The sequence below is a fragment of the Hypomesus transpacificus genome, chromosome 10 (genome assembly GCF_021917145.1).
Source record: "Hypomesus transpacificus isolate Combined female chromosome 10, fHypTra1, whole genome shotgun sequence".
Classification (NCBI taxonomy): domain Eukaryota; kingdom Metazoa; phylum Chordata; class Actinopteri; order Osmeriformes; family Osmeridae; genus Hypomesus; species Hypomesus transpacificus.
Window position 1 is genome coordinate 4159091 of NC_061069.1, and position 26634 is coordinate 4185724.

Below are 26634 nucleotides of genomic sequence, written 5' to 3' on the forward strand. Positions count from 1 at the left end.
GAAACATTCATACAATAAATTGTGGCGTTTACTATGTAGAACAGTACAAGTAATCAAAAGATGTATCTAGAAACCACAATTTGCTTAAATCAAGTGTATGAATGTTAATGTGTTTGAAGTGAACAGGCTAGTACTTTACATATCAAAATAAGAATGTGACAAATATTCAACAAAATTGATTTAATTCATGAAAATAGTTTGTGGTAGGGACCATTATAAGGGCCTACTTGTTTCCATTCTAAAAACCAATGTATCTTCATACCAACAAATAAGTGACAGTAGGTCTGATCATAGCACAATATGTGTAATAACCATATAATTGATAAATAGTGAGACTCCTGATTGACAATATAAGAGGGTACAGATATCCCAAACACATACCTGTAAATGTACTTGAACTTGAGAGGCAACAATACAGGAGTTAGTTTAAGTCATATTTAAATTACTATTAATACAAAATAAAAATAAACAACTTCTTGTACCCAAAACCCCACCACTGTCACAGCCATCTCAGCCTAAAGGAAAATAATTACAGTCAAGACAAACTAAAATAAACAACAGCCGTTAGTTACTAACACTTACTTATGGTTGAACTTATAATTTCACTTTTGAATGGTAGTCAGTCCCCAAAATATTTTTGAAAATCCTCACCAATCAAGTTCATTAGTATTTGGGCACAGTTTCAAGTCATCTCCAATGACTCTTTGCATGGTCCATCAACACACTGCCGTTTCAGTCATTTTTATTGTGCTCTATTGATGTCATAAGGCTGATTCATGTTCAAACCAAAATCTTGTTTGCCAATCCGTTTAATGTATGCCTGTTAGCTGATACTGTTCCAAGCAGAATTTTCTTCTAAAGGCCATGGTGATTAGTAAAATAGTAAAAACAATGCTTAGAAGCAAAGATCTGTGTTTCTGCAGACTTATGCTACAGTCCTGTTCTGTATGTAGAAGCGTTGTTTTCTTCCATGACTGTACACAGGAGCTACTTCACTTGACAGTCATGCCTTGCAGGAGCTATGGGGGAAGTTTGTGTGTTAAAATTCATCTGTTTTCTTCTGCAGGTACTTGAGGATGGAGTCTGTTCCTTGCAACGAGCCCCATACTCTCTTCAGTGCCTCGCACTCACGTTCATTGGCTTGCTCCAGAGCACCTCGGTTTGTGTTTCTCATCAATGCTTTGGACTCTCGCAAGACCTACGGTGCAATAAGCAGAGGGCCCCACATGGAGAAGCGACAGAAAAAAGAAAGCAAAAGTGAGAAGAAAAATGACCAATGGACATGGAGGCATTGACTGAATAGGGATGTACTGTAGATGACATTTTCATCTGAGCGAGTCACTTTCTTTTCTTTTTTTTACTACAAGGTTTTTTCCATTTACAACTGTTGCTGAGATCTTGATCATTATGATTCCCAACAAAATATCTGTTCCTAGATGACCCACTAGTGTCTGAATTCATCACAAAAGATCAGTGTACCAAAATTATCTATGGATACTGAAAATCAATCAAGTGGACACCATTTGTGAGGTGTGTGTGTGTTGGGTAGGGGGGTAAATGGAGGGGGATGGCTTTTGATGGTCTAAAAAGCGAGAGAACCAAAGATATAAACTGGGAAGCTAAACACTGCCAATGACTGTGTGATAAGATGCAATAAAAACATTCAAAATAAACGTGAAAATCAAAGGAAAAGGATGACTTACAACTGAATTACAAGAGACTAGCTCCCTAATGCGAACCATCACCTCCTGAGTGAAAGTTCCTGGCCACAGAACCTGGGACACAAGGCCTTTGGCACAGGCCTCCTGGGCGGTCAGCTTCCGCCCACTCAGCAGCATCTCATTAGCCTGGAGGAGACAGAGCGGAAAGTAACACGGGCCTATAAGAAAGGTGTTGGACTGAGTGGAGAGGAGAAAGCAAACAGTACTGTAAGGGGGAAAGGGATTGTGGAAGAGGAAGACAGGTGGAGACTTGAGAGTCACTCATAAGGAAGTGCACGATGGAGAGATTGTTATGTCTGGATAGAACAGGTAGATGAATTAACAGAATGAGTGAGAAATCCCAGCTGACAGAATACACATTTTCCCTCATATAAAACAGATGATACAAACAAGACTGAGTCACATTTGGTCAACACCTACTTCAATTAAACTGAGCAACTAATGCTCAAGAGAAACGAGTCAACCACATCTTTTCTATATAGTGTAAATAAGGCTGTAATTACCATCGGTATTGGTAACCCCTATATGATTGTCATTAGTAACTAATGAAATCCTAACCCCTTAGCTGCAACAAGTACCTTGACGCAACACTTATAAGAACCATAATGTGAATTCAAACAAATACCTTGACGAAGCCTAAGGGACTCTAATTCCCTATGTTTATTCTGACAATACATGGTTATGAGATTTTACAGCCAAACTGACCGAGGCTACGCCCATGATGCGAGGGAAGGTCAGGGAAGCACAAGCATCTGGGGTCTGTCCATACGTTGTGTAGGGAGTCTGGAACCAGGCTTTTTCATTGGCCCAGACCACATCACACAAGGGGAGGATCGCAGCCCCGAGTCCCACTGCAGGTCCATTCACAGCTACGATGATGGGCTTCTTGAACTGGATGAACGTGTTAACAAATGTTCTAGAAATTGTGGGAGGGGAAAGCAGAACGGCCGTATTATTATACTATTTTAAGTGCCCAAGATTACTGCCCAAGATTCACATCCACCAAATATGCTTCTATTGTTTCAGTCTACACAAACTTTAACAGTTGTATACACTTCACTACAAATGTGGATGTTTTTTATTTTTTTTAATGTTTTTTACACAAAAACTAATCTACATTTAACACCGCTCAATGGTGGTCAACAATTAAGGTTCTGTTGATAACCAGACGCTTCAAATTGACCGAACTGCTTATCTCACAATCATCACCTTCCTACCTAATGGTTTCAGCCATCTTAATGCTTTCTTTTTTCCTGTCCTCCGTGAGTCGTCGGATGAAGTAGATGAAGTCTAGACCGTAGCAGAAGACACTGCCCACTGCACTCAGCAGGACCAGCTTACTGTCGTCAGCCGCCGCTGTTGCCATGGCACTCTGCATCTCTTTCATCACCTAAGGAAAAGTTACAAGAGGTCACAAATACTGAAAGGATGTTGTGTTCAATTTGCTATCTATTGACAAAGGCTACATATATTTTGCAATCCCCAGCGCATTAATATTTACATAAAATTGCCAAATATCTACAAATAGTATATAAATGGTCGGGGGCACATTTGTTACTCATTTCACAAGCGGCCCGCATCATTTCCATGTTGTATTTGAAAAGCACCGATATAACACAATTCATTATTGACATACCTAGTGTGTGATAATTAAAACAAACAAACATTCATGACTCACATCAGGATTGAGGGAGTTATTTTCAGAGGACTTGGTGGAAAGCAGAATGTGTGTAAACCCGTCCTGCTTCTTGACAACAATGTCCCTGTACCTGTAGGCACTTTCTGTTTGTCGAACACTAAATCTAAGCCGTTTGTCAAAGGCAGAGCGTTCTTCAAAACGCCGTTTTCCTGTCACGTGAGAGACACTGGTAACTCCTGCCACTGCGCTCTGCAGGCTTGCCATCCTATTTGCTGTCAGAGTATTCATTAGTGTTGATGGTCCTAGGTTCAGAAAGCACAGAAGGAGTGATTTTACTATGACAATTACTTTGAGAAGGCCATGAATTCAAAATATTCCAATTGTGCCGTTAAATAGGTTCATAGGTACCTATTTATAACTGCATTGTGTCGCAAAAGTTGTTAAATCGTTCATAGTGATATTAGTCAAACTAAAACATGCCACATGCACACAAAACAGTGGATGGCAACATTTCCTCACCTCGTCCATTGAGAGAGCATATGGCTGCGGGTGTTACAGGGACTTGTGAGGGGGGCAATGGAGGTTGAGTTGGAACCCTGGGCCTCGTCCCCATGCGGGCTCGCTCTTCCCCTGGCCCGAGCAACACCCCTGCAGGCTTCACTAGCAAGGCTACCTCGGGAGGCACAGAGTCAGGCTCCTGGCCTCCCTGCTCCAAACTGTGAGCTGCCTCACTTGGTGACTGCTCAGAGTCCACATGGTTGTTCATAGGGCTTCTGGGCACCAATATTTTGATCCCAGACTTGGCCAAGTCCACACTTCGCCTTGCTGTGCCCATCAGAGAAGTTGGGGTATAACCTGTGCTGGATACTGCACTGCTGGACTTCTGGCTTGAGGTTAGCTTCTGAGTATCTATTTGAACGTCAGTGTCACACCTGTCCTGCAGTGGCAACTGCTGTTTGGTTGCTACTGAGGTGGGACAATAAACATTCTCTTGTTTTACTTTGGCACTGCTTGCATTGGCCCTGTTGCCAGTACTGAAACTGTGTGGTTGTGGCCTGCAAATCTGCTTGCGGGCATTGTTGTTGGCGCCGGTACTGTGGCTGGCAGGACTGCGTGTGGAACGTAGTATGGAGTCGTCTCTTTGTCTTTCACTCTGTTGACGGTTATACTCGTGGATGAACGTCATGCAATTGGAGAAGTGTGTTTCAGGCTCCCAGGTATCTCCCTCGTAACCATAGCCCCTCCAGCGCACCAGGTACTCCATCTTTCCCTTCTTACTCTTCCGCTTATCCACTATCCTCTCAACCTTGGGGATGTGAACAGGAAAATACATTATGATTGCACAATTTTATTCACCCTCAAAACTAAATTGCAGTCAGTTTAAAGATCAAGACACAATTGAACATATGATAAACCAATATCGCTGGCTTGAACAAATTATTGTGAATACCAAACAAAATCCGTTGATGGTGGTTAAAAGTAGGCCTACTTTTATGTAGTATGTCGTAGTGTTTAAAGCACAGGCAATCTGGCTTCCATTTTCACATATAAACTATATATGTGATATAGATACTATGCCCATGTCACCCAAATAAACGATGATGCTACTGTGGGTTTTGGCTATGTCTTCTCTATCTAGATAGATGGCCGAGTTGTTCCCAGTCTCAGCCACGCGTTGGTAAGCTAAATTAGTTAGTAAGCAAGCAAGGACAGCAAGAAATGTGCCTGCTGGTTAACTTCTCTGAATCCAAACTGACCAGAGACATTTAAAAACTCGAATGTCTTAAAGATAGCTTTGCTGTGAGAAATAAGTATCATCATGTTAGCTAGCTAAGCTATTCAGAAGTACTTGGCTAGCTGTCCAGCCCAGATAGTACCGACTAGCGAGTTTTGTGCGACTAGTCATGTCGCATGAACTACCTACGGATGCTTCATACCTCATAAAGCTCTTCTGTGGCCATTCTGAGTGGTTACAGAATGTCTTGGTGTTTGATTTTCCAGCAGGAGAATTCGGTGACACTTTTGAATAGTCGCAGTTGATGTTGAGTAGCTGAGAATTGAGTGCGAGTACTCTATCTAGCTAGCTAGCTAGCTAGCGTCTTAGCAATGTAGCCTATCACTGGGGGTATCAAAGTACTTGATAGCCTAATTATCTCCCTGGTAATTGTCTGAGTATAAGTTACGCAACATTGTTAGCTTTCCAGCTAACAAATCACGAACGTACAGGGATTCAAAGATACCAAAACAAATAATAACTTGCTAAAACTTTACTTTACAGCCTTCCTACATCTGCATTGAGCCAACTTCCGGCTAATTTAATTTCCAAAATAAAAGTAATATTTCGCTACCGAAAGGGGATTGTTAGGGGACTTAAATATATTGCCAAAATAAAATGATACTTAAAGTTAACTCGGTAATTGTATGAGTAAATGTAGTCTTTAGAGTATTAAACCAAAAGAAAATGATCCACATAATCTGCCCTGTCAAGAAAAGACCACATTGGCTGATAACAGGAAAATGATTGCTTAGTATTACAATATCCGTTAATAATGATTCAGTTGGCTACACATGTCCCTGTTTTAAAGTTATACTGCACAATGTACACGGACCATGTTGGATAGTGGAAATGGATGTGGGATATTAATGGATGGAAATGAATAGATACACAGAAAGAGGAAGAAGAAGGAAGCAAGAATGTAGTAAAATGATATAGAGGGATGATCTGGAAACTGTCCCTAGAACTGTTCCGTATCTTAACGATAGAGGCACATGAAAATTAACTTACTTCCATGCTCTTGGGTCAGGAGTACCTAAGTAGGCAGACACTGACATGGAGTCTTCCACTTTAACTGCATTTAGCGTCCATGTGGTTTTCAGTATGCTACACACTTCATTAGTAACACTGTTTACCTTAAACATTCATACATATGTTAAATATCTCACAGTTCCAGTTATTTGGGTCTTCATGAGCTTAGTCATGTTGTCCTTTTGTAGGCACTGCTTTGCCTCCGATGCCTTACTAAAACAAGAATACATTTTTTCCAGAAATAGAACCATATTTCACATTGACTTGAAAACATGCGTGTTTTATTATGAGAATCACTTTCAGTTAGGTCCCTATAGCTATTGTTCTTTTAATAATAAATATTGGACTACCACCTGGCTAACTGCTGCTTGTTTGAAAAAGGTTTACATGTTCAAAGGAGGTTTGGGATTGATAAAAAAAAGCAGTTGTCCACTCTACAGTTAATCTGCCTTTTTGTCAGCCTCGCTCTTTGCCCCAGAACTGAGCTCTTCTTCGTCCTTTTCAGATGAACAACAACAAGTATATAAAAAGTAAAACATAATTACGAAACCACTCATAAACATGATAAGGACAAAGAAGATCAAAATTGGTGCTTTGGTGTATATAGGCTGAAAATGAAGAAAGAGAGAGAGATATATGGGAAAGAGAAAGACATACATTTTTCAGTCATTTATTTTTGTCAATTTAAAGTTAATATAAAATGAAATCTAAATTGACAATTTCTGTGGTATTCTTCAAACAACATCCTTACCATCACAGTCAGTTTGGTGTTGTACACAAACCTCTGGAATCGCTGAAATAATCCATTACCCCCTTGAGACTGAAACAAGAGGGTTTTGATTATTCATGCAGGATGGTACAGTAAGATTAACTTTAATCTCAAAGTAGTAGCAAACTATGTGCCATACGAGACATGTAAAACATCAGTTACACAAATGAATGTATACAGATTAATTTCAAATCATATCGTTATCCATTTCAGAATTAAAATTTGGTTTATTTGCCAGGTTGGTTTACACAAACACGGAATTTACTGTAGCAGGAAGGTGCAAACAATATACATATACAGATTTTAAATTAAAGTTAAAAGTAAAATAGTCTAATTCTAATAACTAAACAATCTCAAAATTAAACTATTTAAACATTTGTATTAATCTACATGTTGGTATATATTACAGTTGCCTTACCTTGAAGCTACCATCCAATACACCATTAATAAATTGCACCAACTGCTCCTCGGTCTGCACTTCATCAGGTGGCAAAAAATATCCATCATTTGACAGGTTTAAAATAATAATGGAAGGTATGGCCACTTCCCTGTCAACAGAAAAACATGGTCCTTTAAACATGATCTTGATATGGAGACTTAATAATCACAACATGAAAAAAACATGAACAAAATTATACCATCACAACCACAATTCTTGTAATTCTGTGGGACATTGTCTATAAAAGGTGTCGGAAATATTTCTCTATGCTGACATGATCACATCAAACTGCTGCAGATAATTCAACAAAGTTGGTGTGGTACATTCATTCAAATAAATGATATGCAGAGATTTAAATTCATAGGTAATTTTTCTATCATGTTTCTATCATACCTACCCCATGATGAACCCATCAATGTAATCCTTCCCTTCCATATAACCAAACTGGAGTTCACTGGAAAGACACTAGATATTAATGCATGCATAATTATGAAAATCATTATTTCGACCTTTCTAAGAAAATATTTGTCAAATTCTACATAAAATCAAACTAACCAGATTAACACAAATTGTGTTTGGACGGAAAGGGCAGTTTATGCATAAAAATGGTCTTCCTTGGCAAATATTATTGATAAATGTTATCCAAAAAGTCTGATTGACCAGCAAACCAGTTTGTTAAGATAGGGACTGATGTTGATAACATTTTTATAATCAGTGTAAGTGTTTTTGATAAGACTCACCTCCGGTAAAGCTCCTTGTATTCTCTAGACACTTTTTCCACCATCGTCTTGTAACTGAAAAAGAATATGTAGTTCCAAATCAATCTCTGTCTATGCCTGTTAGCAACTACAGTAACAAAAACATGTACTGCATGAATAATGGATGATTAACTCATGTAGTGTAGATGCAGGAATTTTTCCCAAATACAGTCAAATGCTACTTAGGAACACTGTTGTTTTCTGCTTTTGTAGTCTAGTCAAGAATTGTAGTCTACTGGAATAAACAGATCCTCATACCAGATGCTATATTGTGAACGTTTCTTCTCATCAACTAGAGCCAAAACCACCAGTTTGCCTGAGGAGAGACAAAGGACAGAATCAGCCAAGCTATCATCTTCAGCTCAATATACATGTAAAATGATCAATTGATTTCTAAACAAATAGTGGAGTCAGGTGGCTGAGCGGTTAGGGAATTGGGCTAGTAATCAGAAGGTTGCTGGTTCGAGCCAAAAATGATGTTGTGTCCTTGGGCAAGGCACTTCACCCTACTTGCCTCAGGGGAATGTCCCTGTACTTACTGTAAGTCGCTCTGGATAAGAGCGTCTGCTAAATGACTAAATGTAAATGTAAAACTAATATATATCTCCTGTCCAATTCAAAGATACAGAAAGATCTATATCGAAAATAAAATGTTTGACAGTGGTGTTAAATAATGCTAAGACTAAGTCAACATTTCAGTGTTGTCTCCGAAGGCTAGGAGAATGGGCTAAAGTCATAACTACAGAACAAATCCCTCTCAAAATGTACAGTACCTGAATCTCCCATTAAATACAAAGTAAAAGTATCAATCTTTAGGTAATAAGGGAAACGCTCTCTATTTATCCAGGATGTGAGATCACCATCTTGGTCCACTGTGAGAAAAGCACAAAAAAATACTGGAATTGTTTACAAATGTTGATAAGCATGTACAATACAATCCTTTTCTACTATTTATGATGAAATGATCATTGACTGAATATTGTTAAGTAATATAGATTTCTCCCAACAGAACAATAAATAACCTGCCTTCTTAACCTTTTATTCACATGCCAGACAGGCATCTTTATTTAATTAAAATATTCATAACAGGGATAAGGGTTACTTCAAATGGAGTATGGTGTTTAACGAACACTTCTAGAATTTTAGGCATTGGGAAATCTGCATACTGTACACATAAAGGATGACATCCGCAGTGTCTTTGACGGATTCTGAATGGCTTGGCTCAACTACAGCCATTGGGTTTTGGATTCATTACACACAAACAAAAAAGAGGCTACAGTATGTCCTAAACAGCCTTTTAACTGTAGGCAGTGTGTGGGGTGTGTGTGTTTTATCTGCATTAGTTATCATCAGCATTGTACTGGGAGTTCCCTTACTGTCATAAGTATAGAATGTCCCCTCCTTGAACACAACAACAGCTGGAAGAGGATGAATGGTTACCCCCTGTCAGTAAAAAAAAATTTGATTTCATAAGCTAAACAAAGTTTACGTACATACAGTAGGCCAATATATTGCTAACTAGATATTCGGAGGCTGCCCTGAATTCTGTAAGACAGTTATATCAACTCATTATTACATTGGCTGAATTGAAAGTGTTCCAGAAAAATGGTCATCCTTGCATCCAATCAGAGCCAAATGGAAGAATAATTCCGCAAATCCAGATACAGAAGCGACTCATGAATACACTTTTAGATACAACAGAAAATCTTTTTTTTTTAAAGGTTCAACAGAATGGAAATGGTAAAAGGTGGTTGGTTCACTAGATTGCTTACTCCTTAATTCGAGATTATAGAGGAGGACAAGCGAGATTGACAGATTTAGAGGGACTATAGCAACGAAACAGATGGCAAACTCACTCAGGGTTAAAAACCTGTATGGCGTTGCATCATGCTAGGCTAGCTTACTAACTGCTGAACCTCACCTTAGGTAAAACATCCCTTGAGGCAGAGAAGAAGTATGTATGCACAATCAGCTCCTTGGCTGAAGAAACATAGTCTGTCTGAGAATCAAGAAAAATACAAAGGCCTTAAAAACCGGTTATAGAAAATACTATAATACACTACTAAAGGTGCAAAGGTGCTTGGCAAGACACATCAACAGAACTGAATTTAAATGTACTGTGTGTGCATGTATGTGAGGGCTTGATTTTTGGAGTGAAACTCACAGAGAGTGTGTGTTTTACCTTTAAAAGGGAAGCCCCACCAACGTAGACAAAGAGAACATTGTGTCTACTTAAAGCATGTTGAAACAACTGTGGGGTGGTTAGGGGCCTTACCAAAGGTCTAGAGCAAATAAAAGGAAATCAATGGACAACAATGGTCAGAACAACTAATGATTACTGCTGTAAATAGGGAACATATCTGATAAAAATTTGCCTGAAAATAGTATGGAAGAGAAAGATATTTGTAAAGAAGTGAAGCACCATTAAATTAAAAATTCATTGATGGCCGCTACAATACCAAACAAGTAATCTACAGGTCTAGATGCAAACAATTACAGTTTACACTAAGTCACTTAAATTATACCAACAGTCTTACCCAGATACTCTAGTAGCAAAATCAAGGATGCCATCTTTGGTTCTAGGGCCTTGATAGTTGTACTTCACATCATCTTTCAACCTAACAGAGAATGAAGAATATCAGTCAACAAACTCACAGGACAGCGTTTTAGTGACAGCGTTAACCAATAATGTACAAATGTATTTATGCATTTCTAAACCTCATTTAAATGTATACCCCTAGTTTACTTCTTGCTCTGCAGCCTTTGAAAACAGAGAACGCACAACCTTAAAGATATAACAGACCTTCGAACTACAGAACGGGAATGATTGCATATACTGATTATGTGGGACCTCAATTGACAATATGTGAACGCTATCTTAGTTACTCAGAGCGTTAGAGTACAACGTTTTCACAGTATTACATTACAAAAATACTTACATCTTTATAGCTGGATAACCTCCCACTCTGAACACCTTTACAAGACCTAAATGTAGAAATTTAGGTAGAAGCATATTTAGAAGCATATTTCCAGGATGAAATTCCAAGAGGAGTGTTATTTTAACTTTCAAGATGAATACACATGCACTTCTAGAAAACAATCATAAATGGTAAATACAGTGCATGTACATTTCAAAATGATCATAGTATGATTGATTAATGTAATTCATAGTGCTTGTTAGATATAATCAAGTGGTACATTTGTGGTGCATGACATGTTGAGACAATCCTCATTAGTGGCATGATGACTGGAATTTAAAAGCCAATCACAGATTGTAGGATCAGATAGCCTTTTCTGGTGACTGTGGCATAGTTGCGCTTTGTATTTTGTGGCCCTCCTTGTGCACGTTTAAATCGGTTGGATTCTTACAGTACATTAATAACATTGTTTAGAAATCTTTTTTTTTGTAGTTCCCCTATTTACATTGCATTAAAGTGACTGTAAATAACATTATTTTTAAAATGAAGTTGCGTGTCTTTTACATGTATGGACTACTAAAAGAATCAATTCAAGTCCTCTCTCTTTAACCCTCACTACTTTGGGGAGTTTGATGGCTTTTAAAGCCTGGCAATGATACTGAAATCATTGATGCTAACTGTGCTTTACATGTCCATCTGGAAGCATGGCTCAGCATATGTTGCACAAATCACATACACACTTGGAATAGGTAAAGACCATGACTGCTTCAGGCTTGTAAATCTTTTGTAATCCTATTAGTGTGAATAGACTGGTCTTCTTAGGAATAATGTTGACGAGTGAGTCTGGGATTGGTTGCTTTATTTTCCAGTTACAACCAAGAGGCAAGCTACCTGAATATTGTATTTTATGATGAAATGGTGGTTTACAGAGAAGCTACAGAGGTGTGCTTACTTGTGTAAGAATATCTAGGTGCTGGTCTACAAGGAACACAGTTCATAAATCTCTATACTTTTATATCAGTGCTATGGAACTGCTGCGAGATATGCTGACTTTACAGTTGAATTTGTAGCTATGGCTTCCTCCACAATTGGAATTCAATCATCCCAATGTCTTACCACTGATACCATACTGATATCAGTTAAACAATAAAATGGGATAGGCTGAAAAGGTGTCTTGTCCATAGACATAAAACGTACATACAGACATGTAAATAAGGTATTTACTGATTTAGGGACATGCAACCCTACAACTAAAATATGTATATATGTAGATTAGGCATGAAAACCAAGCTTCGGACCTCACTTTATATTAATTAGGTATGTTTAGTTGGCCTTTGGGGAATTAAATCGAGATTTTCTCTATATTCATCCTAATGATGCCTGGATACTTACTGGTCTGTGTTGAGGCGTCAGCTCTTCCCACATTGACCTCTGACCCCATACTTTTCAACTCTGCTGCAACTTCATGCCACACCGGGCTCAATTCTTTGCAGAATGTGCACCAAGGAGCATAGAACTGTCATGCACATATAAACACAGATAAATGCAGGTATCAAGCAATAAGAATCATTACATTAATTGATTCCATACTGTATTCACGTGCAAAACATGTTTTCTAAACCAACTTTGCATAAATATATATTTTTTATTCAACTGTCCAAAAGTGAGACCGTTTTTTTTACCTAAGTTTTTAATTGTTGGTACATGACAAGTGTGATTTTCACATGATAAATTAAGTTAATGATAAGCATATCTGCTTATCTGAACATTGCAAAAACGTTGTCACTATATTGACAACTTTGTGAGATTGATGATCGAAAGACATACATAGATCTCTTGGTAAATGTAAATCCATGCTTGATGGACAGTTTGCTGTAGGCCTATTAGCCATCACAATCAAACATATTTGTGAGAACACATCAACAAGGCTGTTTCACTGCTCGGTCTTAGCATGGTCCCTCATACCAGAATATATATTTTACATATATTATTTTAATTGGTTTACCTTTTTGACCAGTGGCAATACTGCTTAAATGCTATGCTATTCTACAATCAGAACTTCAGATTATATTTCTTAGGTTAAATATATGCTGATGGTCTATATCATTGTTCTGTATTAATATTATGTCCAGGACATATGTTCCAAGGGAGCAATAAAATAAGGGACACATAAAGTGGTCTTGAATCCAATTATAGCTTTTACTTATGTGTAAACTGTCTGAAATACAATGCATGCATACTTTTATCAGCCATATATCTTCTCCTTTTGTTTCAGTAAACCTGCAAAATAAATGTAATTCAAGGTGATTGGGGCGAGGAGTCACAATTTAGACATATAGAATCTTACAATTATAAGTATATCTGGGAATCAACTTCTCTAGAACGCATGGTTAGTGCACTGTGTCTAACCTTATTAGTGTCCCGTTATTTAACATGGGCCTAGTAGGCTACTTTAGCCCATTTTTAATAAACCTTCTGTTATTTAATTATTGATTTCCAATGTAACATATTAAAAAAGCAATTTGAAAGAATAAGACAATTACTTACGTGTCGTCGAGCTCCACCACATAGCCTGACACCGCACTTACAGTCAGCAAAACTGTAATTTAAAAGTGTTGGTCTTTATTTTAAATAAAATAAGCATTTTGTTGAAATCCTTTAGTAGATCGCGTCAGTTATTATACATTTTGCATCTCATGAATATAGCAAAAATAATTCCCTATTTGGACTTAAGTTAACATTTATTTAGGCTACAAAATCATAAATAGATACATTTAGTTTAGTTTTCATACCTGTACATATAACTTGGCACTTAATAAATGCCATTTTATTGTATGTCCAAAATTATGTAGCTATCAATCAGACAAACGCGTGGTTCTGACAGTGTCTCTATACTGTAGCAAACGGTGGTATTACCTACAAGGCTAAGCTTAACGTCAAAATAAAAGTCACAGACGGGATCTTACTGGAGAGGAAACGGTTTATTTTGCTAATGGCTCAAAATAATATTTTGTGTATACTGAATGTCCTACCAGGATGGAGAATGTTTACAATGATAAAGAAAAAGCGACAAATCTAAACCCTGTGGATTTTACTAGGTTGATGGTCCTTAACCTAATGGTGCCAGCTGGAAAATCTCTGACCAGACTACTGATCGAAAAATCAGAAGATGTCAAGTTACATAAATATTTGTATATGTAGGCTAATATAATATAAATATAAACATTGTGGCTGCTATAAGTAAGCTCACCGTTTTAATAAAATATTACAAAACTTAAAGGAGGATCTAGACAAACATTCATTGATCTTGTCTAAAAGTGCAGCCACTAACTATATTCAGAGAACAAGTGATTGTAGTTCAATTACAAATTACAACAATTCAATTCTACTACAAGCATGCAATATGGGAGATTGTTTAGAAACATTTTCTTATTGGTACTCACTGATGGTAGCTACATACTGGTGCTTTTTCAAACATGTATTGAAGAAAACATCCTTGCATTACTAGCTGATTAAAACCATTTCAGTTTGTGTGTACAAAAAAGCAAGTCATGGCTATGTGAAAGAAAAACCTAAAATGCCATTCACAGTACATCTTTTTTTTAGTTGGTAGAAAGCAGGAGAGCCTTGCCATCAGATAGATTCTCAACATCAGATGAATCACCATCAAAAACTGAAGGCGGGCTAGCGATGTAACTGACTCTGAGACTGTCAGACACCTCTTTCTGTCCAGCAGGCCCACTTTGCTGTTGGTTGTGGATGGCCGTATCTGCAGAAATCTCAGTGGAGACGCGCCGGATGAATGGAAGTGAGCTGACGCTGGAGCCGTCTGCCTCACTTTCTGTCCAACAAGATTCCGTGTCAGAAACAGAGGAGAGTCGGCTTTTTCCCCAACGCCCATTGACACACGCCCCAACGCCCATGCCAACACCCAGAGAGCACTGGCTGGTGAGAGTGGGTCGCCGTGAGGAAGCGTTGCTGGAACTGAAAGATGAGCGCAGTTCTTTCTCTCTGACACGCAGGAAGGACCGTAAGAGTGGTACGTACCGTCCAATGGCGGCGCGATACTTTGGGTGAGTGATGGCATAGATGATTGGATTGTGAATGGCCGAGGCCTTGGCGATCACTGCAGGGACTGAGTTCATGTAAGGGGTCAGCAGATGGGCATACCCCGCAGTGGCGGTCAGTGCCACTGCCGAGTAGGGTGACCAAGACACCACAAAAAGCAATATAACCCCCAGCGCTACCTTGGCCATGCGCCACTCACTGCGAAGGCGTTCGTACGCCTTGTCAACACAGTCCATTCCTTGAACCTCGCGCCCAATTCGCCTGATGGCACGGAAGATGGCAAAGTAGCAGCCGCCTATCACGCCCAGAGGGATGAAGAAGACGAAAGTGAAGAGGAGGATGGTGTAGGCACGCACCGGTGCCGTGAAGGTCATGTAGTCCCAGCTGCAGGAGGTCTGGAGGCCCTCAGGCACATAAGCGCTCCAACCAAAGAAAGGCGGCAGACTCCAGCCCAGCGAGTACAGCCACACAGCCACCAGCACCATAACAGCCCGCTTCCTACTCATCCCGCCGAGTGAGGCCAGCGGTTGAGTGATGGCCATGCATCGGTCGGCGGCGATGGCCGTCAGGGTCATCATGGAGCAGATGCCAAAGAGGCCACCGCAAAAGGCATAGAGCTCGCAGGCACGCTCTCCAAAAACCCATCGGCGGTGTAGGCTGGCCACAAAAAACACTGGTGACTGGGTCAGGGACATGAGAAAGTCAGCTATGGCCAGGTTCACTATAAACAAGTTGCTGGGTGTGCGCAAGGTGCGGCTGCGACAGAAGACATAAATGACCAGGGCATTTCCCAGCACCCCTGTGATGCCCACCATGAGGATGACAGAGCCGATGATGTAGTGTGCGTGGTCTGGGACATCCACTGTAGGGAAAAGGTGAGGATGCTCAATGTGAGGCCCATGGGTAGGTTCGTGGAAAGGGAGGTGCAGATGTTTAGATGTCCTGGCAGAGAGATGCTGCTGAGGGTCGGTAAAAGCCTCAGTGCAGTTAGGTTCCCCTGGATGGCAAAAAATACCTTTCTTAGTTGAATGATGGTAACTCATCGTGTCGTTAACCAAAAATTGACAAGAAATTACTCAATCCTGGAACATGGAGCTATTATTAAAATATGAGTTCTGGGTGAATTTTTCTCTTTTTAATTTCAAAAGTATAGAGAACTCGAGATGAAAATCTTTCCAGCAGTCAAGTCTTTTGGTTTTCTCTACACAGGAACAAATGCATAAGCTCCTCTTTGCACATTAGCTATATACTGAACACTGATCAATGTGTTCCTGGGGTATTATTGACCAGGCCCTCGACTGTTTTAGTTCCAACCTCTGGACACCAACATAAAAATCTCGGTGATGCTCTACAAAATCATTTAACAATGAACAGTTACTCTTTCACTCCACTTTGGATTGCATATTTACCAAATCTATGACGTTTTGTTAATGTGTAGGTTGTGATAATGGGTCAAGGAGTTTGATCAACTGTGAAGCTGATCAACGGATTTGCGGCAGATATTTTCAATGGAAATATGAATACAATGTCTATGAAATTAAAAACAACATTGTTTTAAATACATTGTATGTATTATAGTTTGTAGGTCAGACATTGCAAAGGGACAAATAAAGTAAGATGTAGGTCAATCAAAAGAAATGTTCTACAGGTAATTAGACTTTGTCCCTAAATAGAGAGCAATCGTTTGAGTGCTTTATGCATGTTGGATCAATACAGAAGCAGAGGATTATGTAGAGCAGGGTAACTGGAATCCTTAACAGTGCGGGTTAAATGGGCTGTTACATTGTTCCAGTAGCAGTTCCAATTACTGACCTACAATCTAATTGACTAGTGACAGGATGTATCTGAAAGTATGTTCCATGACTTCCCCATGGTCTGACTTTCAACCGAAGTAGATGAATGATGTGTGTCAGCTACTTGTCAATTCATGTAAGAACTACTGTGTCCTTAATACGTTGAGGTTTACTTCTTTAAAAAAACAAAATGTAATCTCCTTGTAGGGGTTGCGTAGTGAGTCTTGCAGAAGTTTGGTTTGAAGCATGGTGGCCTTATATCCATTTGGCCGATGCACCTGTACCACTTAGTTTACTAATTCAACAGAATGTGTTGTGTTTATGGAGTTAGTCACACCATAAAACATCTTTCTTAAGGAGCTGACTAGAAACAAAATAGATGAAAGTTAGTTTACTTACATAACAAACACTGTATATTCTCTAAATCAAGCCTAGAGGTGCCACGTTGGAATTACAGTCAATCATTTCAAGGTGAAAAATAAGGAATAAAATAAGGCATAAATTATATTTATTTATATAAATTTAATAAGAATACCTTCTGCGCTTCCTTTTACATAGAACTGTTCACTCATGTTATACGCTGCCCTTTTGTAGGAACTCAACCACCGTTTCATAAGTGTAGCTCCCACCCAAGGGAAGTGCAGGCGCAAACAATCGCCTAAATAACCACTTATTGCAACCCCTTGACTGGTCACTCTTGTCAAGAAAAGTTGTGACATGCTATTTTCACTCGTTGACTTCTCTTTCTCATTCAGCTAAAGGTCTGAAAAAGTCTTAAGTAAGAAAGTCATTCATTTCACGTAGCAATAATCTTGTTTAGTAAGATGCCAGATCAAGGCACCTTCAGGTGACTGCTGTTCCAGTACTGGGGGGTTGCTCTGTAGTGTGGTACTTGCGCAGGTGGCGTACAAGTAGTTGTCGGTCTGGGCTGGAGTACTGGCACAGGTGGCAGGGGAAAGACTGGCCCGTGTGATGACGACGGGCATGCAGGTCCAAGCTTTTCTTCTGAATGCTACATGTGCGAGAAAGAGACAAAATGTGATCAGACCTGTCAGGACACACATTACACACATAGTAACATTAAATGGTTTTGATCAGCTCCACATTACATTAGGAACAGGCATAAATCACCAGTGGCTAACCAATAGAAAATAAGTGAATGGACAATCTCGAAAGCTACATATCTAGTTTCAATGTTAGCTAACTACGTTGAGAAGAGCAAGTTCTGACAATTAGTTAATTTCCATTAGTAATATAATGCTTAAGGTGTCTCCAAAAAACAACACCTCTGGTTTTGTTTATGTTTAGCAACTGAGTATACAACTCCAGTAGCCAGCCTTATGCACAAAAAAGAGAGCATGATGGTGTAGGGAATGTACAGTGACAGACAAAAGAAAAGAAAGCAAGCAAGCAGTATGGGTTTTAAGTGACCTGATAGTATCCAAATTGAGTTGGAACCCTCAGTCCCTGAGCCCCCCCTTGCCCCAGTGATGTATTGTCTACCCAGCAGCCTTTAAACAATGGACCCCCCTGGTATGTGTGTGTTACCTGCTGTAAGGGCAGTACTGGCAGTGGTAGGGCTTCTCCTGAGTATGTGTTCGAGAGTGCCTGAGTAGAGAACTGCTATCAATGGAAGCATACGGACACTGGGGGCATTTGTAGGGCTTCTCTCCTGTGGACAGATAAATAAGTTCAGTATGGACACAAGACGCAAATCTTCCTATTAACTAATGACATTGTAGTCATTCAACATCCAGACTGTACCTGACACTGCCATTTTACACAGTTGCAAGCCACCAAATCTGGGTCAAATATATTAGATTTGTTTTATAATATAAACATGTACTGACATGTACATTACGTGGTGCATCTTTTGCATGGATGTGTGTAATTAGGTTACACCCTTGAGACTACGAAACTAACAGCTGTTCTAGAGCCTCAATAAATACATATCTCATATATACATATATATTGTCATTGAATGAATTTAGCTGACATACAGTATAGTATGTAATGTCAACAGATTTAGGTGTTTTGGATGTGTGTATGACCAGAAAGGCATGCAGAAGATGGTGATTAAAAAATGGATTAACAAAAGGACAGGAAACAGATCAGGGAACTTCTATCCAATCAAACTGAAAAAAGCATCCAGGTCAATTAACTGCAATCCAATCAAAGAAAGTGTGACCTAATTGGATGAGAACTTAAAAGCACATGTAGGCAAACAGCTACCTGTATGAACTCGTAGGTGTTGTACCAGGGAGGCCTTGAGGCGGGTACTGTACTGGCAGTGTGGGCACTCGAATGGTTTGTAGCCCTGATGGATTCCCATGTGGCGACGCATCGTAAGCTTTGTGGAGAACGTCCTGAGGATATACAGTCAGTGGTTAAACAATCAGAGATGCAACAGTAAGGTGTTCAGGAAAGGGGCATATCTTTTCAGTTTTGGTATTTGTTCACTCAATATACATTTTATTATTTGAGATAAGTTACTCTGCAATAATATCTACATAGGTCAAGTCTTGACAACATATACTGTATGGACTAAGTACAAATACATATTGGACAGAAGACTGCAGAGGAAAGCTTTACCATATTGAAAAACAGAATGTACCTATCACAGAGGGCACAGCAAAACTCTTTACTCTTTGTTGACTGTTTTTCTTTTCGTTGCATATTCTTTTCTTCCCCCTCTGCATTCTTCTTTCCCCTGGTCAGCTTCATCTTAGTTTTTCTTAAGTGAGAAGACTTCTCAGACTTAGCCCCTTCAGCCAGGTCCTCAAGATAAGTGATTTCACGTTGCGTGTAGGTCTTTGAGTTACATCTGTTAAATTAGGAAATATTAAGAAACATGTAATGCATGTTTGAATTGCATCAACATACTTAATTCACTTTCATCTGAATAAGATGCATGGCCTGGATCACAGGTAAATTGATCAATTTAGGTCCAATTGTGTATGTACCTTTCCAAATTGGAAATATTTTTGTTATAATGTAAAAATCATAGTTCACCTATCATCTATCAAAGCACTCAACACACTAACAAGTGTGTACCAACATAGGTAACATAAAAAATTATGTTGCACCAGACACCTACAGCCGGTTTCCCACACATGGAATAAGCAAAGTCCTAAACTAAGAGAACATTTCAATGATCTCTATTGAAAGCTGTTTTTAGTCTAGGACTGTAGGCTTATTCCATATCTGGGAAAAAGTTTACAAAGAAGCCACAGAATTCCCACACTAATTTAAGGCAAGGAATCAACCTACTCATCTGAGACATCCATCTTATTGTCCACGATGCTCTTATGCTTTAAGACAATGTGTTTGTGTAGCCTTCCCCAGGACCTACCTGAGAGACAGAGAGGAAACATTGGGGTCACATAATAAAAAGTAGTTTAATTAGGTCTGGGTTTTTCCTAATTCACACTCACCACTGTAGTCACAATGCAGGCACATGAAGCATCCTTGACTGTGCTTTTGTTTGTGGGCATCAAGGGATTGAATGCTTCGGAATGTCTGGGAACAGATCTGGCAACTGTAGGGCCTGGAACGGCTCTCCCACCATCTCCTCCTCCCATGACCCCTCCGGTGGAGCTCCATCTCCCTCCACCTGCTCACCCTCCACCTACACCACAGACACTTGAAACCCTTGTCTCCTTTAGGGGATTTCTGATGGACCTTAATCAAACGTTTGGAGGTCAGTCTTGCATTGCAAAAAATGCATGAAAGTGGTTTCCCCCTGCCTGACCTCCACTGCTTGGGGAGCAGATGCTGTAGAGGGGGCTTCTTAGGAATCTTATCATCCTGAGTGGAGCTCTTTTGACAGACTGGGATTGAGGACAGCTTTGTGTTTAGGGTCTCTGCTTGGCTTGGAAGGGTCTTGGCTGTAGAGATACGACACAGTCCTAGGGTCATTAAGTGAGCCGACTGGGCCATTTCCTCATCCTGGTTCCCGGTGTCATTCACTACCGAGCCCATTGGACAGGACAGATTGACTGAGGCATTGGCCTCCAATTCAAACATGCAGTCCTTGTCATCTTCATCCTTATCCTGTTGTTCCTCAACAAACAGAGTGCTAACCTGTGAAAAGCAAAGTGTTGGATACATTGATTCTGCCTGATAAGAAAACACAATATTGGTGGTTATATATTAAGCTACATTGGTCTATAACTTTGTACATTGTTTATCACAACTTCAGGGCAGCTTCTATTTAGCCTCAGCCTCACAGTATGCTAGTCTTTGTTAAGGACAAAACATAAATGTGGCCCTCATCAACAGCTCAATGACATAGCTTAGTGGTAGACCATTTAAATTGTTCATAAAAAAATGTGTGTATGTTTTAAGTATGGGAACACACTGGCAAAACTGTTTCTGCATTTTTCTAATAATCTTTTGACACATCTAAGGAAATCTGACGGAATATAATCTAGGACCTTCAAGAGTGTCTCTATATCCACAAGTAATGTGCTCTGCAAGTCAGATGAATTCAAACACATGTGTGTTGTCCATTTCTACCTGCACTGCTGGTAGTTCAATGGAAATGATAATTTGTTGCAATGTGGGGCAGCTACACCATCTTATCATTTTTGTGAGGACATTTTTCTTTTACCTCACAAGTCTGTGCAACATGTAGGCTTCCATCTGAGTTGGAGTCAAGTCCCATATCACATGACCGTGGGCTTATGTTGGGCAGCATGTCATACATTGGCAGGAGAAAAGAAATGCGATCCAATCCCATATGATTAATATGGTTGTCACCATCCTTGGAAGAAGGATGCAAATCATCTTCTAAATTGAAGGGAGAGCCATTTTGATCAATCTCACTGTCCTCTCCGTCAACCCCTATTCCAACGTCCATACGAAGACTGTCCCCTTCATCCTTTTTCATACATGAGAGAACGGTGCAACTGGAGGCTCCCAATTCATGTCCATTCAAAAAGTGTGCGTTGATATTGGCTTTCAGACCAGTACTGAACTGACACACTCGACAGCGGTAGACTTCTACCAAGAAGGCTTCCAGTAAAACTTGATCTTCCATCCCCTTGACAGTCCCACAGTATAGACTGGAGGTGACATTCTCTTCTAAAAGACGCAAAGACACGGGTCTTATTTCCTGATAGTCACCTTTGACTGGACTCATTTTGTAAGACAGAATTATAAGGCACTTAAATGGGTAATATTTGCAAGCTGTCTACAGCTGCTTGCACAAGGACTAAATATTATCCGAAACTGCATCAACTGCATCCTGACATAGCCTACAAGACTATTAATCACGTATTGCTAACTACTGTAGATGCGTTTTAGCTCAACTAACAGTACTAGCGTACACAGTAGCCACTGCCAGATAGAGCAACAAACATAACGTTCGAACTACATTGTCTAGCCTAGCGTACACACTATCGCATGGTTAGTTAGCTTGATGAGTAAAGTTAGGCGATTCATCCGCATTGTTTGCAATTAGCAACCCACTCACACAGAATAATACATTATACATCTTAATAAATTGAAAACAAGTCAGACAGGAGCTAACTAGATTGCTAGCTATCAAGTTACCGCCCCCACATTTAGAACGTCACAGTATACAGCAAACTTCTTCTTCTGTGGGTTGAGTAAACAATTTGACCAACGAGGTGAATCGCCACCACCTAGCGGTAGTGTGCGCGTTAGGCTATAATGCTATGCTTTCTGTCTATGACATTCTATAGTTTCACTGAAATATACACCATCCATTATGTGTAATGGATAGTGTATGTGTTGTTGAATAATCTCAATATGTATGACCCTCAGTGCCCACCATGATATCGCTGTAACAAGTAGCGTGCCTTTATTTTGAAAGGTCTAGTCAATTCGAACCCGGAAGTACTCTCGGTTAGTGTTGTTACAAACAGAGGTGGACACATGTGTAGGGGATTTTGCAGCCTTTGAATTGAGATGGAAGTTGCTCAATTAAATAAGGTTTTCAAGGAAGAACCCGTGTTCAATGTAAGTAACTTTCAGTAATTCAGTGTAATTTAGGACCAGGCAACCTGCCCGTGACGTGCCTAACTGTGTAGCTAGATGACTGGAATATATGGTGTGAAAACATATAGCGGTTAGCTACGAACATACAATTATGATTTAGTGCTGCAAAGACATGCAATGGATGTAGCCTACATTGCTGCTCACCACTAACCACCTAAATATAATATTATAGCGTTGCCACTTCGCTTCGATGACTGCCTCATTCTTCTGGGAATCCTCTCCCATGTTAGAACTTTCAATCGGAATTTTCCCATTAGCCAGGCCCAGCAGAGCTTTGGTGTGAGAGTTGACCAAACGAATACATGTAGGCCTGACACCTACATAAGACCCATGTATACTTCTTGGATCTGTGCACCTGTTTTTTTTTCATATTCTAAAAATGCATTTGGATTATTATTGTACTTGTAGGACCTTGATGAATCCAAGAACAATGAGTCCAGAGTGGTTAATGACAGAGGTGGTAATGATGGAGGCCAAAAAGTATGTGCTACCCTGAAGCATCTTTCTGTGAGGCTAACGGACTGCAGGAAACTGCTGGGATCAAAAGACTGTATCTTTCTTGGTAAGAGTTTGTGTAAGGAAAATACACTTCTGTGTTAGAATCTTCTGTGTTTTCTGTGCCACTGCTTTTCTGAAGCATTGTTGAATAAACATACATGTTTTATTTCTTATTCTTACAGGACAGCAGCACAGCTACCGTTCTACGAGATTAAACCATTCTTTATCACGAGAAGGGAAGAAGGGCCATGTTTGCTCAGAATGTGGGAGGAAGTTTTATTCACTGGCATACCTGGAAATGCATCAGCATGTACACAGAGGAGTAAAACCTAATCACTGTGCTGACTGTGGAAAGGGTTTTACTTCAATGTCTGGATTAGTGTTACATCATCGTGTACATTCTAGAGAGAAATCCCATACTTGTTCTTACTGCAATAAGACATTTTTTCTGCTAAGAGAATTGAAAACACACCAATGGGCACACACTGTAGTTCAACCATATCACTGCTCAGACTGTGGATTGGGTTTTAGTAAACTGAAGGATTTAAGCATGCATCTACCCAAACATAGTATTGAGAAACCTTATCATTGTGAAGATTGTGGAAAACACTTTACCACCCAGCCAGGATTAACCACTCACCAAAGGATACACAGCGGAGAGAAGCCTTACCGTTGCACAGAGTGTGAAAAGGCTTTTGCGTCATCGTCTGAACTGTGTAGTCACCAAAGGTCACATTCCAAAGAAAAATCTTTCCAGTGCACCGACTGTGGAAAGTTATTCAAGAGAGCAGCTGGGCTGAAAACTCATCTGGTAATACATAGAGAAGACAGACCTTATCAATGTTCTGATTGTGGGATAGGTTTCAGGAGAATGTCTGGTCTGAAACTTCATTGGAGAACGCACACTGGTGAGAAACCTTATACGTGTAAAGATTGTGGTAAGAAGTTTGCTCAACTGCCACATTTAAAAGCACACCAGGTGACACACACTGGAGAGAGGCCATTTTGTTGTACTGATTGTGGCAAAGGCTTCACTCAGTCATCTCATCTAAGAAGCCATCAGAAGTTGTATCATAAAGGAGAAAAATCCTTTAGCTGCACAGACTGTGGAAAAAGCTTTGCAATTGCCCACTACTTGAAAATACATCGATTATCACATACGAAAGAGAAAATGTACCATTGCTCTTACTGTGAAAAGATGTTCTCTTATGACAATGCCCTAAGAGCACATGAACGCATACACACCGGAGAGAAGCCTTACAGTTGCAACATTTGTGGCGATAGTTTCCGAACATCTGGCGCCTTGTTGATACACACACGTCGACACACAGGAGAAAAGCCCTACTGCTGCATTACCTGTGGAAAGTCGTACACCACTGGACGCTCCCTACAATTGCATGAGATGAACCACACTGGAGAGAGACCGTTTGCCTGCGATTGTGGCAAAGCTTTCAAGTCACGGCCTGAGCTTGGTCTGCATATGAAACGGCATAATCCTAACACTTAATGAGAAAAGTTGCCCAACAGAAAGAACAATGACATATCTGGGAACACCTGGGGGAAAATAAGGAATCACAACTCTGTCTCCCTCTTGATATTGTTGGTGGGTTTTCATCACATGCTTTTGGTAGAAAACGTACTGACAAAAATGTACTGTATGTATTCATTAAGGGTTTTTACTGTTGAGTAACTGCTAAACGGATATATATATATATAAACTACCGGTCAAAAGTTTTAGAACACCTAAATTGTTCCAGTTTTTATTGAAATGTACATAGTTTAATGTCTCAATGTACTACCGAACACTGTTGCTGAAGTTCCCACAAATGTGTTGCACTTGTAAATTGCTTTGCACCCTTCTGTCCAGTTAATCCCAAACCAGCTCAATGGGGTTTAAATCTGGAGACTGTGCTGGCCATTCCATGATTTGAAGCCTACCATCTTGTTCTTTTCTTCGAAGGTAGTTCTGACATAGCCTGGAGGCAGAGGCGTTGTTAGCTGTAAAACTCTACTGGGGCACAGGCCTCTATTCATATCCCTTTTTTTATTTGACGCTTGCTGCGCACAATGCACTACTAGGCTATAGAAACTCCCATTGCTTAACCCACTATACAACAGTTCAGGGACGCAAGTTTTATATCAGCTTTGCAGGGACATCAATAGTTAATGCGAGCGCTCAAATTTTTTGCATATTAATTTGAGCGCAAATACTGTTTTTTGAGCTTCATGTAATTATGTATAAACATATACGGATCTTCAATAAAAAAGTATTTAAGTACAGTAGTGTAACTAATGCTAGGAACTAACAATCTAAAAAAATACAACAATTTAAAATGTAAATTACAAAATATCAATAAAATACATAAGAATATTAAAATAAGAATATTAATATGAATGCGCAATAGTGCAAATAAGGTGGCTTGTACGTAATGCAACAGGTGTTGGATGGAATAATAATAGATAATAGTTAAATCTCAGTGGGAGTCCTTGGCTTGGTTGAAGAGGCCAGTAGCGGATGGAAAGAAACTGTTCTTGTGGCATGAGGTTTTGGTGCTGATGGATCGCAGCCTTCTGCAGGACGGGAATAGCTGGAACAGAGAGTGTCCAGGGTGGGAGGAGTCGGCCGCAAACTTCCTCGCTTGCCTCAGGGTCCTCGAGGTGTGCAGGTCCTCGAGGGTAGGCAGATTGCAGCCAATCACCTTCTCAGCAGCGCGGATGATACGCTGCAGTTTTTCTTGTCTTTGGCAGTGGCAGCAGTGTACCAGATGGTGATGGAGGAGGTGAGGATGGACTCAATGATGGCTGTGTAGAAGAGCACCATCATGGTTTTTGGCAGGTTGAATTTCTTCAGCTGCCGTAGGAAGTACATCCTCTGTTGTGCTTTCTTGGTGAGGGAGCTGATGTTCAGTTCTCACTTGAGGTCCTGGGAGAGGATAGTGCCCAGGAAGAGGAAGGACTCCACAGTGATGACTGGGGACTCGCACAGGGTGATAGGGGTGAGTGGGGCTGTATTCTTCCTGAAGTCCACAACCATCTCCACTGTCTTAAGAGCTTTGAGCTCTAAGTTGTTCTGGCTGCACCAGGTCACCAGGTTGTCAGCTTCCCACCTGTAATCAGACTTGTCCCCGTCAGAGATGAGCCCAATGAGGGTGGTGTTGTCTGCAAACTTCAAGAGTTTGACGGATGGATGACTGGAGGTGC

The 26634-nt window shown here is 40.0% G+C and overlaps 5 protein-coding genes across 6 annotated transcripts; 1 reads left to right on the forward strand and 4 right to left on the reverse strand.

Annotated features, from left to right (window-relative positions):
• Positions 1–165: 165 nt before the first annotated feature.
• cdyl (chromodomain protein, Y-like) lies at positions 166–5678 on the reverse strand. Its single transcript, XM_047028242.1, has 7 exons — positions 5298–5678; positions 3880–4666; positions 3400–3662; positions 2939–3111; positions 2427–2637; positions 1704–1847; positions 166–1198 (listed from the first exon to the last, which is right to left on the reverse strand). The coding sequence occupies exons 1-7, from the start codon at positions 5319–5321 to the stop codon at positions 1040–1042; spliced, it is 1761 nt and encodes a 586-aa protein (XP_046884198.1). The 5' UTR covers positions 5322–5678; the 3' UTR covers positions 166–1039.
• A 749-nt stretch (positions 5679–6427) lies between these two features.
• On the reverse strand, positions 6428–13948 carry LOC124472925 (protein disulfide-isomerase TMX3-like). 2 transcript variants are annotated; one of them, XM_047028069.1, is made up of 16 exons: positions 13843–13948; positions 13598–13649; positions 13291–13330; positions 12443–12566; positions 11072–11117; positions 10670–10750; positions 10315–10414; positions 10054–10131; positions 9509–9575; positions 8906–9004; positions 8391–8448; positions 8115–8168; positions 7772–7828; positions 7354–7483; positions 6918–6986; positions 6428–6774 (listed from the first exon to the last, which is right to left on the reverse strand). In XM_047028069.1, the coding sequence occupies exons 1-16, from the start codon at positions 13874–13876 to the stop codon at positions 6607–6609; spliced, it is 1257 nt and encodes a 418-aa protein (XP_046884025.1). In that variant the 5' UTR covers positions 13877–13948; the 3' UTR covers positions 6428–6606. The 2 variants fall into 2 exon arrangements, with proteins under 2 accessions (XP_046884025.1, XP_046884026.1); XM_047028070.1 differs by lacking the exon at positions 8906–9004 and having other exon boundaries at positions 6447–6774; positions 13843–13942.
• Positions 13949–14390: 442 nt separating this feature from the next.
• Positions 14391–16207, reverse strand: opn4.1 (opsin 4.1). Its single transcript, XM_047028400.1, has one exon. It carries the CDS (start codon positions 16159–16161, stop codon positions 14653–14655), a length of 1509 nt encoding a protein of 502 aa, XP_046884356.1. The 5' UTR covers positions 16162–16207; the 3' UTR covers positions 14391–14652.
• Positions 16208–17669: 1462 nt separating this feature from the next.
• Positions 17670–22502, reverse strand: si:dkey-154p10.3 (zinc finger protein 182). Its single transcript, XM_047028399.1, has 7 exons — positions 21524–22502; positions 20346–20994; positions 20182–20263; positions 19526–19735; positions 19144–19277; positions 18460–18583; positions 17670–17923 (listed from the first exon to the last, which is right to left on the reverse strand). Exons 1-7 carry the CDS (start codon positions 22052–22054, stop codon positions 17755–17757), a joined length of 1899 nt encoding a protein of 632 aa, XP_046884355.1. The 5' UTR covers positions 22055–22502; the 3' UTR covers positions 17670–17754.
• Positions 22503–22756: 254 nt separating this feature from the next.
• On the forward strand, positions 22757–25493 carry LOC124472754 (zinc finger protein OZF-like). The gene is made up of 3 exons (XM_047027766.1): positions 22757–22896; positions 23344–23497; positions 23616–25493. Exons 1-3 carry the CDS (start codon positions 22846–22848, stop codon positions 24938–24940), a joined length of 1530 nt encoding a protein of 509 aa, XP_046883722.1. The 5' UTR covers positions 22757–22845; the 3' UTR covers positions 24941–25493.
• The last annotated feature ends 1141 nt before the right edge of the window (positions 25494–26634 follow it).